Source organism: Natrix helvetica, assembly GCF_964273705.1.
Source record: "Natrix helvetica genome assembly, chromosome: 12".
NCBI lineage: Eukaryota > Metazoa > Chordata > Lepidosauria > Squamata > Natricidae > Natrix > Natrix helvetica.
In genome coordinates, this window is record NC_138556.1 from 9,623,783 (window position 1) to 9,637,841 (window position 14,059).

The window sequence follows — 14,059 nt, forward strand, 5'->3', positions numbered from 1 at the left end:
GTATGCTGTTAGGTTGCACAACTTCTGGAGGTGTATCACCCATTGCTTGGATGGATAAAACCCTCTTCTGATCCTCTCTGGTCCACGATAAACCATAGAGGTCTGAGAATAGCTCAGGAAAGTAGGACACACCTGAACCTATATTGACATTTATAATTTCCTATTAAGCTCTGATGAGATCATCAGCTCCAGAAGATCCTTTTTTAAAGAAGTGAATTAGGATCAAATGAACCTTCTGGAAGATTGGAAGCCTTAGAGCAGGGGTGTCCAAACTTGGCAACTTTAAGACTTGTGGACTTCAACTCCCAGAATTCCCCAGCCATGCTGGCTGGGGAATTCTGGGAGTTGAAGTCCACAAGTCTTAAAGTTGCCAAGTTTGGACGCCCCTGCCTTAGAGGAAACCTTTCAGATTTCTGGTTATTTTTCTTTTTCCTCAGAGCCAGCACTGAAGTCAGTTACAGTGATTGTTTAGCTTGGCTGGAACTGTGTATGACCTTATCAAAACCATTTTGGCCTTAATTTTACCTTAAACCCTTCAGAAGGCTCCTCTCCTGAGCAGACACATCTCCTTGTTCCATTAGAGATGCTGCAGTGACCAGCCAGCTGGTACAATACCCCGAAGATAATACCTGTAAGTTGACATTTTATCATTCACAGCTTCATTCGAAAAGGGTGAGGAAATATTTCATGGGCAAAGCAGGTGCAGCAGAGCAGGCTGAAAAAGGTCCATTCACATAGAATCAAAGTCTACTTGCGGCCTCTGGCTTTTCAGCTGTGGTTTGTTATGCACTAGCAAAATGGACTGGTGCACTCTAGTCCCTTGGCAGGATGAGAGCATCTGCTATTTTTCCCCCCTGGAGAGTATCTGGATACAGAATATTCTCTTGGGTAACCACAGTGGGAAACTAGTAGCTTAAAGAAAGAAGTGTTGTGGCTTGCCAGCGCCTGGGGAAGGCTCTGATGAGGGCACTGTGTCAGAAACAGAGAGGGGGTCACAGTTATATGTCAGTTATCAGCTGCTTTCAGAATCAGACATCAATGAGGCAGACAAAGAGCTGGAGCCTGTTCCCGGTGTGCGCATGCGCAGAGTTGCCAGGCGAAGGGAACAGCTAAAGAACAGGGGTTGACTTGAGAGTAAGGCCACAGCTGGACGGTGAATGGCTCTCCCAGAGGAAATAAAAGAGGAGCAAAAGGGGAGTGGAGTTTGCAGAAGACAATTAGTTCACTTAATTGGTTTGTGACTCTCCAAGTCTCCTTGGTAAGTTTTGCAGATATCGGCCTGGCAGCTCTCCAAGCCAGGTAAGGTCTGTGACTGTAAATCCTGAATTGAAAGACTTTGCTGGATGTGAATGAGCAGAATTCACAGTCAATTAATAAAAGGGTATTTTTCGGGACCAGTTGCTTCATGCTCTTGGGAAGCCGAGGTCAGAACAGGAAGTAAGAAAAAGAACAACAACAAAAAAACCCCACCCATCACTTGGGCTTCAGATTGATTGATTGAAATTAGAGCCTGCTGTCTTTTTAAGATTCATTATTCTATGATACGACATCATACTAAGGAAAAATGGATTCTCTGCGATGCATCATCTTGCACGCTCTCAAGTATCTCTGTCATTTTCACTGATCTTACTTCCAACCTGTCTCCTGGTTCTATTTAAATACAATTTACACATAAACAATTGCTGCTTTTAAGCCCTGCATTTGCTTTCTCAGTAGCATCTGGCTGGGCCTCGGTGGGAAAGATCCAAATGCTGCTACTTATGTTCTTAGCAAAATCTCCTTATGAGTAGCTTTTTCAAAAAGACATGGAAGGAATATCACTTCAGATCACAGGGTTCTCCACTCCCTCCTTCCCTCCCACTTTTGGGTGGTGGGAATTGGAGATAATATCAGGATTGTGCAAAGGATAAATTGAGAATATTCCGAGGCTTGGGATGGCTCTGGGTTTTTGAGACTACCTTAGCCATGTTTGCTGGCAAAAGACACGGGAAAATCCCATTGGGGGGCAAATCCACTTAGGGTTAGGGGTTTGGTCCCCATGAATTCAGACAGCAAAACAGACATCACCATTAGATTCATAGTGCATTGGTATGGCTAAGAAGACTCTGATTTTTCAAGATTGCCTTCTCCCTGTTTCCTGAAAAATACATGGGATAAATTCCTTAAGGTGCAAATCCATTTAGGGTTAGGTCCCATGAATTTGGAGAGCACACAAACATCTAATAAGGGTCCAAGCTAATTGGCAGTAGATAAGAGTCAGTGGAATTCAAGGTGTGCTAGCCTTAGATCTTCCTTAGATGTGAAGGGACTCGTGACTGATTGTGTGTTTAACCTCTCCCTCAGGCTCAGCCTGGTCATCTCCTACAGCTTTTAGGCATTGTAGAATATCTAAGTGGCACTTGAAATTAATCTGAAACTACCAACAGTCTAAGAAATTTGGTGGTAGATAAGAGTAAATGGAATTCAAGGTGGGCTGGACTTAGATTTCTTGTTGGCATGAAGAGACTCATGACTGATGACACATTTGACCCCTCCCTCAGACTCAGCTGGTCATCTCCCACAAAAGCCTTCCTTCAAACAATTTTGCCTGTGTTAAATAAAATTGATGTTATTGCTGTTCTCCTAGGAATCCAGGAGAATCTCCTGGGTATACAATTGACAGGTTGAAAGTCCGGTAAACTAAGACTCCATCTGCATAAGATGCAGTAGTATATTAGGGATGACTTATCCTACCTGATTGAGCGCTTACATCCTGTTTTGAAGCAGGTTGCATTTTTGGGATCAGACTTTCTTGGCAGCTGCTGAAACTTTGCAGCATCTGGTGAAGTTCATTTATTTATCTTCCAGGCATTTAATAGGGTATATATTGTTTCTTTCCAATCCCAGAATTTTATTAACACACTCCTATGAGGAAAGTTCGGCTGAGAGAAAGAGAAAACAAATAGTGCAAATGAGGTATGTTTAGTACTACCAGATCTGGGCTGCAAATATCCAGATGATCATCTAAATTGTTGTTATCCAGAGGACAACCAGATTTTGCATCCCGGATCTGGTACACCGGCTCCATTGCTGAAGGGGGATTTGAATTTTGGCCTCCACTAGTCCTACTCCAACATTCTAATCACTGTATTGCTATCCCAATACAGCTTTTGGAGGAAAAAGGTCAGCCTTCCTTTATATGTAAGAATGAAGAGCAGCTATGGAGATTCTCAATCATCCAGGTCATGGTTGTCCCAAAAATGCTTTTACAAAAGGCACCTATGGACTAATTTTTGGTTTTGCTTGAAGATGTTTTGCTTCAAGGCATTTTGCTTCTCATCCAAGAATCTTCTTCATTCTTCTTCAGAAGAAACAGGACTATCTTGATACATTTTGGAGCTTGACGTTCATTCTTCAAACCCAACCCTAAATGTAGGTAGAATAAGTAGCAATTATCACTTAGCATTAGCAATAACACTTAGATTTATCTACCACTTTATAGTGCTTTATAGCCCTCTTTAAGTAGTTTTACAGAGTCAGCCTGTTGCCCCCAGCAATCTGGGTCCTCATTTTACCCACCTCAGAAGGATGGAAGTCTGAGTCAATCTTGAGCCTGGTAGGATTTGAACTGCCAAATTGCAGGCAGCCAGGAGTCAGCAGAAGTGGCCTGCAGTACTGCACTCTAACCACTGTGCCCCTGAGACTCTTAAGTAACTGATCTCAGGCAGCAAAATAATGAACAATGGGGAAATGTTGGCAAGGAAACTCTTTACACTATTGGTCATATTAACCAAAGCTATGTGAGTTACACCTTTCTGGTGTAGGGGGAAAGCTCTACTTTTCCTGGACCAAAGAAAGATCCAGTTCACGTGTTGGTGCAGGGGATAGAGGCATATTGGCTTGTGCTTCCAGAAATAAAATTAATATAATTGTTGCTCTCCTAGGAGTCTAGGAGAATCTCCTGGTATAAATTCGACAGGGTGAAAGTCCAGTAAACTAAGATGTCATCTGCACAAGGTGAAGTAGTATATTGGGGAATGACTTGACTTCAATATGTTCTAGCGTTTTCCCCCTTCCATGAATAAAAGCCAGATTGGATTAGCCACCAAATCTTATTTCCAGAAGTTCTGCATCTGATCTAGAGAATAATTCATCCAAAGGGCACGGTTCAGATCCAAAGACATAGCCATTCGATATCCAGCAGCAGCTCCATAACCTAGTGCCTGCTGACCAGAGCAGTTGCCTCAATCTGTTTTATGGTAGAGCTGGCCCTAGTTTGAATCTACTCTATGGGGACTTCCCCCACCCTATGTATCCTTCTAAACCTGATGTGTCAAACTCGATTTCATTGAGGGCCGCATCAGGTTTGTATTTGACATTGGGAGCCCAGGGTGGGCGTGGCCAAGGTGGGCATGGCCAGCATGACATCACTCTTGTTGGGAGGCTCTTGTGATGGCCTGAGCACTCTGCCATTGAAAAAAGGCTCCCGAGCTCTGTTTTCGGATGTGATGGCCTCCTGCAACCCACTGCCAGCAAAAAAGGAGCCGCGTTCAGCCTTTGCCAGCTCCATTTTTATTGGCAGAGGCACCGCAGGTCAGTCCTTTGCTGTTTCCAGGGCGGCCCCACGGGCCAGATCTAAGCACCTGCGGGCCGTATCTGGCCCCCGGGCCTTGAGTTCGACAGCCCTGCTCTAAACAATCGACTCTTGTTGCATTTATTTATTTAAATTGATTGGCTGCCCAACTCCAATGCCATTGTTAGAGTATTTGATGTAGAAGAAAGACAGGCAAAGACTAGGGGTGTAGTCAAGAGAGGAATCAGCCTGGAATCATTAGGTTCCGATAAGCAATTAAGTCTAACCCCTCTTGAATTCTGTTAACTCTTACCTAGCACCACTTTTGTGCTGTTGACTAGATTTTTGTATGTAGCCACAAGCAAAAAATCAGTTTAACTAGAACTGAACTTGGGGTCCTGAATCTTCCACGCCCTGACATTTGAATTTTAGAAATGATCACACAGAGACTTCAAAAACATTATTTTGACTTATGTATAGTTGACAAAAAAGTAGTCATTGTTGGCTTAGTCACGTTTGGATGAGACGGTATTTAGCTGTGTACCTTTCCTACTTATTAACTGATACCTCAGTAGCACATTTCAGCTTATTGGCTACAGGGAGCAGCAAATTTTTTACTGTCTGCAGAATGAATAGAAGGGAAGCTAACCATTAAAATTACAGGATCAAGAAGACAATTCAGGAGAAAGGAAGAAAGCTGTTACAAAGCTTGCAATACCGTACAAAGCCACAATCCCGTTTTCCTTTTCTTTAAAAATAAAGTTTTAAATTAAGGCATTATACTAACACAAAGCAAGCTGTGAAGGATGTAATAAATTGCTTGATGCAGAATGAGTGATAAAATCCTCAATACTCCTACAGTAGCAATCTATAAAAGAGTCTGTAATGTGTGTTTGGTACATATACCATTACTATTTTACAAAACCAGATAATGATTTGGGCTTTATTAGCTGGAGATGAAAGTCCCTCCTGGCTGTTCACACCAGACTATATAATTTTTCAGCAGTGACAGAGCTGTAATGCAAGTTCAGTCATGGGATACTGCCGTTAAAGCATATCAGGTAGCAAATGTGGGAAGCTTGTGTTGCTAAGGGCTTTGGATCTGCTGTAGGAAAAATCTGGATTGTACTGGAAATATGAGCCAAAGTTTCATCTCAGTTTGACTTATTAGCCATCTAGCTCGTCATTCTGTTCAACCACCATTAAGCAGTTCCCAGTTGTTACTAAAGTAAAGGTAAAGGTTCCCCTCGAACATATGTGCTAGTCATTCCTGACTCTAGGGACTGGTGTTCATCTCTGTTTCAAAGCCAAAGAGCCAGCGCTTTCCGAAAAAGTCTCCGTGGTCATGTGGTCAGCATGACTAAATGCCGAAGGTGCACAGAACACTGTTACCTTCCCACCAAAGGCGGTTCCTATTTTTCTACTTGCATTTTTACTTGCTTTCGAACTGCTAGGTTGGCAGAAGCTTGGACAAGTAATGGGAGCTCACTCAGTTACGCGGCGCTAGGGATTCGAACCGCCGAACCGCCGACCTTTTTGATCGACAAGCTCAGTGTCTTAGCCACTGAGCCACCGCAGCATCCGGATGTTACTAAATGATTATTATTTTATTTGTCCTCAAATCAGAAAAAAAATCAATACAAGTCCTTATTGCTTGTAAATTATTTATCTATCCCATATTTGATCACAGAATCTGGTTAAACAGAGGCTTATAATGTGAGTTACTTGGCTCCAGGTACAGGTAGTCCTTGAGTTACCACCACAATTGAGCCCAAACATTCTGTTGTTAAGCAAGACATTTGTTAAGTGAGTTTTGCCCCATTTTGCAACCTTTCTTGCCACAGTTGTTAAGGGAATCACTGCAGTTAAGTTATGAGCTGTGGTCGTGCAGTGGCCAGAGTGCAGTACTGCAGGTTACTTCTGCTGACTACCAGCTGCCTGCAATTTGGCAGTTCGAATCTCACCAGGCTCAAGGTTGACTCAGCCTTCCATCCTTCCAAGGTGGGTAAAATGAGCACCCAGATTGTTGGGGTGAGAGGATGACTCTGTAAACTGCTTAGAGAGGGCTGTAAAAAAATGTGAAGCAGTATATAAGTCTAAGTGCAATTGCTATTGCTAACACCAGGGGTGTCCAAACTTGGGAACTTTAAGACTTGTGGACTTCAACTCCCAGAATTCCCCAGCCAGCATGGCTGGCTGGGGAATTCTGGGAGTTGAAGTCCACAAGTCTTAAAGTTCCCAAGTTTGGACACCCCTGGCTAACACGGTTGTTAAGAGAATCTGCTTTCCCCATTGACTTTGATTGTCAGAAGTTCACAAAAGGGGATCACAAGACCCCAGAGCACACTGCAACCGTCATAAATATGAGTCAGTTGGCAAGTATCTGAATTTTGATCCCATGTGGATTGTAAATCACGGTTTATGTCCTAGTCTTGGATGTGAGGTCAACTACTTTGGTTTGCTCAGCACATGGTTTAATGCCATCTATGCCGCCAACCCACTTTCTAGAAATGAAATAACACCATTTCTACGTACCCCGAGATCTAAACCCTGAAGCTGTGTTTGCATGAAAGAATTATAGGTGGTTTGTTTACAGTGCAGTACATTATGCAGATTCAGAGAAGCGGGTTGTTAACCTTGGTATAATTACTCACCTCAATTTTCTGACTTCAGATCGTATGCTGAACTTTAAACAAACCTCATGGGTCAAGTCTGCAGAATCTTGGCTGAAAATGTGGTTGACAACTCAGTGTGTTGTGTGAACATTAGTGACTGGATAAAAACCTTAACCCTAACTTGGGCGATGCCGGCATCTACTTTATTGGAGTCACAATTTTATTCATGAGTTCTATTCTACAACTGAATCTGTGGGATCTGATTGAATTGTTTGGGGAATATTATCGATGTGATTTTGTCCATTTTTTTCCCCAAATTAAATATTCTTTTAAACATTAATAAGCTGCCCAGAGTCTGATGGCTTGAAAATCCAGTAAACAAAAAATAAATTGAATAAATTCCAGAGCACTTAACTTTGAAATGGAAATGCCCTATTCATTTGCCTAATTCATTTTATAAAAGCAATCCAAGCTACAGGTCGCTATCATAGCTTGTGACTGGATGCGCTTGTAAAATCACCTTGGAGAGCTCATAATCAGAATGATTATTCTGATGATTACAGGAATTCTGCCTCTTCAAAAACAACCCAAGAATAGCATTAGAGCAGCCACCTCTGTTGAAATGGCTGATCCTTCATCTACACAGTTAATAATAATGTGTGTATTCTGTTTTCATTTCAATAACTTAATAATACTTTGATGCAGAATAGAGCTGGGAGGGACCTTGGAGGTCTTCTAGTCCAACCCCCTGCTCAAGCAGGAGACCCTATACTACAGGTATTTCAGACACATAACTGTCCAGTCTCTTCTTAGAAACTTCCAGTGTTCTCTTCTTAAAAACACCCACAAGTTCTGGAGGCAAGCAGTTCCTCTGATTAATTGTTCTCACTGTTAAAAAGTTTCTCCTTAATTCTAGGTTGCTTCTCTCCTTGATTAGTCTTCATCCATTGCTTCTTGTTCTGCCTTTAGCTGCTTTGGAGAATAGGTTGACTCCCTCTTCTTTTTTTTTTGTGGCAGCCCCACAAATATTGGAGCAGTGCTATCATGTCATCTCTAGTTCTTCTTTTCATTAAACTCGACATACCAATTCCTGCAACCATTCTTATGTTTTAGTCTCCGGGCCTTTAATCATCTCAGATGCTCTTCTCTTCACTCTTTTCAAAGTCTCAACATCTTTTTTTATAATGTGGTGACCAAATCTGGATTTCCAACTTGTCTGTGCAATATATCTATAGGTAGGTAGTCCTCAACCGATGGCCACAATTGAACCCAAAATTCCTGCTGCTAAGCAAGACAATTGTTAGCGGAGTTTTGCCCCATTTTATGATCTTTTTGGCACAGTTGCTAAGTGAATCACTGCAGTTGTTAAGTTAATCACATGGTTGTTAAGTGAATCTGGCTTCCCCCTTGATTTTGCTCGTCAGAAATTTGTAAAAGGGGATCCCATGGCCACAGGACACTACAACTGTCATAAATATGAGTCAGCTGCACCCAAATTTGGATCATGTGACCATTGGGATGCTGCAAGGGTTGTAAGTATGAAAAATGGTCATAAATCACCCACTAAATGAATGTTTGTAAGTCAAGCACTACCTGTTTTGTTCCTACCTCAAAAACCGTGTGCTGAACACAAACAAACCATATAATTAGTAGTTTATCACTACAGAAAAGATCTGTCTTCTAACCCTTTCACTTCCTAGAGGAATGGGATCTGGAACTCTTAATAAGGTGATTCCTTATATATCCAGCCACCCTGCTGCATAGGTAATAGCCAGCACAGTCAGCCTGGTTTTATTGGTAGCTTCAAAGAGATTTTTAAAAACCTTTTCTAACTCCAATGCATGTATGGCTGTGAAAGTTGATCCATAAGAAAGGCTGAGTGCCAAAGAATGGAGGCCTTTGAATTATGGGGCTGGAGAAGACTCCTGCGAGTCCCTTGGACTGCAAGGCGATCAAACAGGTCAGTCCTAGAGGAGATCAACCCTGACTGCTCTTCTGAAGGCCACATCCTGAAGAGGAAATTCAAATATTTGGCTACCTAGTGAGAAGGAAGGACTCCCTGGGGAAGAGCCTCATGCTGGGAATGATGGAGGGCAAAAGAAGAAGAAGGGGACAGCAGAGAATGAGGTGGCTGGATGGAGTCACCAAAGCAGTCGGCGTGAGCTTAAATGGACTCGGAGGGATGGTAGAGGACAGGAAGGCCTAGAGCAACATTGTCCATGGGGTCGCATGAGTTGGGCATGATTTCGCAACTAACAACAACAGCTCCAATGTATGAAAGAGACTAGTATGATCTTGAAGGAAATTTGCTTGGATTGATATTTCAGGTTGCAAAACTTGCATCACCAGTAAAAAAAAAAAAACATGTCTACTGAGGTACCACCCTGCTCTCCTGAATGTCAACAGCAGAGTCCCAAACTCAATTGATATCCAAACAGAATGCTACTCAGCTAAGAAGTGGAAATTATTCTTTACCAGGATAATAATTAGGCCATCCTGATGAATAACAATCCCTGAGCCTTGAGTAGGATTCTGAAAGGTTTGTCTAAAACGTCTTCAGCTTGCACTGCTAATTTCTGGAACAGTCTTCCACTTGGCAACAGTAGCCCAACAGGCATTATTTTGTGGCTGGATATTGAGTTTTAATATTGTTAATCTGGTACTATTCAGTACTGTTGGCAGCTGGAGATTCTCAGAGCAAGAAAGAAAAATGTTATGAATTAGCGATGGAGGGAAACAAAAGACTAGAATTTCATAACTCTGGGACTCAGAGGGGAGATATGGGGACTACAGAAGGACTACGACATTCTGGAATTGGCCCTACCTTCCCAGTTAGGAACAGCTGTTGGTAATGGCTACCATTCTTGAATTCTGATATTTAGTCCACCCCTTGTCATTTCACATCTTTGGGAGGCTTCATGAAGCTCTGGCTGCCAAGGGGAACTTGACATTTTGTCCCAAGCAAACTAATTCCAAACTCTAAATATTCCTTTTAAACATTAACCCTTTGGCATTGTAGAACGGATGATGGCTTTGCAACAGAGCAATAAAGAGACTTGGAGAGTGATCTTAATGAGAACGTTCTGCTTGTCAAGAGTCTACTGTGGCTGGAGTGAGCAGCCTTGCTACCCAGGAAATAATCCTACACATAGAGCAAAGAGTCAAACTTAAAAACTGCCCAACTGTATTTAAGATTTGGTAGATGGGTGGGTGGGAGGAAACTGAGATTGTGCTTACAAGTAGTCCTTGATTTACCACCACAACGGAACCCAACATTTCTGTTGCTAAGTGAGACATTTGTTAGGTGAATTTTGCCCTTTTTTATGCCCTGTCTTGCCACAGTTGTTAAGTGAATCACTGCAGCTGTTTGTTGTGGTCCGCCGGCAGCCTGCAGAGCTGGCAGCAGAGTCAGGCGGTGAGGAGGTTGGGGAGGAACATGGGTCAGTCCTGGAGTGTGGGGAAGGCTCGGATGAGGGCTCTGCGTCGGAGGCAGAGAAGGGGCCAGGGTCATCCGGGAGTTATGTGCTGCCTCCAGAGCCTCCAGAGACAGACAGCAGCAAGGCAGAGGATCAGGCTCCCCCTGTTCCCAATGTGCATCAATGTGAATGCATGCGCAGAGCTGCCAGAAGACAAGAACAGTTAAGACAGAAGGGATGATTTGAGAGTAAGGCTTGGAGATGATTGCCCCCTCCCATAGGACATAATGGAGGAGCAAAGGCAAGGAGCCTTTGCAGGAAACAACTTCATTCATGCTGGTCAGTTTACCTTCTGAAGCTCTGTTTTGACTCTTTGCTCCATGTTGCCTTGCCAAGCTAATTGCCAATTAAATCTTTGGCAGCGTTTCAAGGAAGATAAAGGTGGGTGCGTATCAGCCTTGTTGGATACTTGCTCTAACTTCAGTGGTTTTCACCAAGGTCCTCTATTCCGGCGGGAACAGAAGTTTAATCCTTTTGGTCAAAGGGTATGACAGCTCCCTATAAAAGGGCTGCTGTCAGACTCAACCTCCGCTGGATTGTTCTCACTTGTCGTACTCAATAAAGAGCTGTTGTTACCGTTAAGCCTGTGTGTGCCTATCCATTACCCAGTCTAACAATCTAGACTTTGGCAATCTACTGTAGAACTCTTTACAACTCCTTGGGACTGTGAACATAATTCACAGCCTTTGAAATACAAAGAGGGGTTTTGGGACTAAGCGTGTGTTTTTTACTGTATCAGGAAGCCTAGGGCAGAGCACTGTTAAGTTACTAACACGGTTGTTAAACGGATCTGGCTTCCCCATTGACTTTGCTTGCCAGAAGGTTGCCCAATGTTTTTCACATGAGTCCAGGACACTGCAACCATCATAAATATGACTCAGTGGTCAAGCATCCCATGGAGATGCGGCAACGGTTGTAAGTGTGAAAAACGGTCGTAAGTCACTTTTCCCAGTGCTGTTGTAACTTTGAAGTGTCAGTAAATGAATTGTTGTAAATTGAGGATTATATGTAATTAACAAGATGTAGTGAGATGGCCCAAATGTCTTCTTTCTTTCTTTTATTTTATTTAAAAACCCTGGTGTGCTTATGGTGAGATGAAGGCTTTTAAAAGTGTAGACATTTTCCAGCACTTTCTAGAATAACCATGTGGTCATGCATGGTTTCTCGAAGCGCATATGGCACGTTGGCAACTTTATTCCTCTTTCTCAACTTTTCTTGTCCTACTCCAGTCTTTGGTGATTTATACGACCCTCAGCCTCTATAAAAAGAATCCACTCTTTCATTCTCCATCTCATTCTAATTATTTGAAACTATAACAAGCAAATGTTGCACAACGATATCATTTTATTATCTATTAATATACGGCTTGAGATTTGATGCTATTTAAAAAAAAACTGCTTTGTTGTGTTATGCCTGAGTCCACATTGTTTCAGGGGACGTATATTGTTGATTGCCGCACTCCAGTTATATTAACGTCTATGAGTTATTTAAAGCAGCATGCATTGTGTATTTTCTCTCAGCTCCCACTATTAATCGCTTTTAAGTAAAGCAGCTCCCTATCTATCTCTCATTGTAAACTAAGATTGCTCCTAATTTTGTTAAATCCATCTGCGCAGGGGTTCGCTGACAAAGAGAGGGGTAACGAACCCAGCGAGGAATGAATTTTCTCAAAATAAACAGCTCTGGAGGTTTGACTTCCACTGCCACTTTCTAAAATGGAGGCATCGAGGAATAGAGAATAGAAGGAGAAGAATCCGGAACTGATTTGGCTCTGACGCTTTTTGTAGTCGGGATTTTCTACTATGATTTAGGCTTTTTTCTCTTCTTCTTCTTCTTCGACTCCAGTCAGCGGTGTTCCTTGAGTGGTGACGACTTGAACAGGCAATGGTTGAATCCCAACCCTGTGTGCCACCCCACCGTTTACCACAGCAAGGGTCTCCTTTATTACCTCAAGAGCCAAGGCCGAGTTCCAGTGGTGAGCCATTATTTATTTGTTTGTTTTTGTTTATTTCTTTAGGGAATTGATATTGCCGCCTATTCGCATACGGCGACTCAAGGCAGCTGGTAGACTATTAAACCCCAGAATAAAAACTAATAAAAGAAGTAATATAATAAATTAATATAGTAAAATCACCCTCCCCCCCCCACCCCCCACCCCATTGACGGCACATCACACAAGCCATTTAATGGGCTCCATCCTGCTCTGGGTTCTTCAGGCTTGCTGGCAGAATCAGGACTTCAGCGCTTTACAAAAGAGTGTCAGAGTGGGGGCCATTTTAATCTCTTTGGGGATGATGTTCCAGAGGGGGGGGGCTGTTCTAGCTGGGAGAACGCGGGAGGACAGACAGGAGGCCAGCCAGGACTTCAAGCAGCTAACAGCTTTAATGATAACAGGTTGCCAAACGCGGCACTTCACAATTCGCACGTCTCAGCTAACTGGCAACAGCTGAGCCATGTTTGGCAGCTCTTTATATATGCCAGCTGCCAAACAGGTAACCAATCAGCGACAAGCACAGCACCCTCTAGTGGAACAGACCAGAGGGAAAACTATAATACATAACAGGGGCCACCAGAGAAAGGCCCTTCTTCTGGGTCCCACCATGTGTATCACCCTAGGGCAGTGTTTCTTAACCTTGGTGACTTGAAGTCCACAGGACTTAAAGTCGCCAAGGTTGAGAAACACTGTCCTAGGGGATGGGACCCGCAACATTCCCCGCCTCCCTGCTCTCATGGGTCGGGTAAATGTAACCGGCAAGAGACAGTCCCTCAGATTATCACTTTTTACTTTTGTTTTTTGGGCAACCAAAATGGCGGACGTGATCATGCAGTGGGAGCTCCACTTTGCTGCATATATATGTAAAAAAGGCCTTGGGGGGCTGCCTTGGTTTTCTTGCCTCCCTCCCTGAAGACCCCTCTATTTTCATTCTTCTAAGCTTTCCTCCCTGTGAAGTGCCGAATGCCCCTTTAGCTTGATGTCATTATGGGTTTTGTTTAGCGTTGGTTTGAGTGTGAGGTGCGATCTTGCCAGTGGATAAACCACGTTTTGTTTTAAAGCAGTAAATAATCGTTTGAAACCAAGGCTTTTGGGGATAGCTAACTGCAGCTGTGGCTTATTTCTGGTATGCTAATTAGGACATAGCATTTGCAATTTCCTGGCTTATTCTTGGTTTGTTTGTTTGTGTTTTTATTCCTCCCTAAACCTCTGCCAACCGGCCAAGAAACAGCAGATAAAAGAGCTGGAAAACAAGGCAGGAATTGGCCAAACATTTTTTTGGGGGGGTCTGCAAGACTAACTTTGATTTGTTTCAGAGTTGTTCAAGCAACTGTGGTTAGTATAAGAAACCATGCCATAATTCTAGCCTACTGTAAAATGCATCCTGTTTGCTCTTTCCTAATACGTTCACTTCTTTACAAGC

The 14,059-nt window shown here is 43.0% G+C and overlaps 1 protein-coding gene across 3 annotated transcripts in view; it reads left to right on the forward strand.

Moving 5' to 3' along the window:
- AGBL1 (AGBL carboxypeptidase 1) overlaps positions 1 to 14,059 on the forward strand; it is a 384,955-nt gene that overhangs the window by 179,734 nt on the left and 191,162 nt on the right. For all 3 annotated transcript variants that reach the window (XM_081964808.1, XM_081964809.1, XM_081964810.1), the window contains one exon: positions 12,489 to 12,618. In XM_081964808.1, coding sequence (XP_081820934.1) covers positions 12,489 to 12,618 — 130 coding nt within the window. The remainder of the gene's footprint in view (positions 1 to 12,488; positions 12,619 to 14,059) is intronic.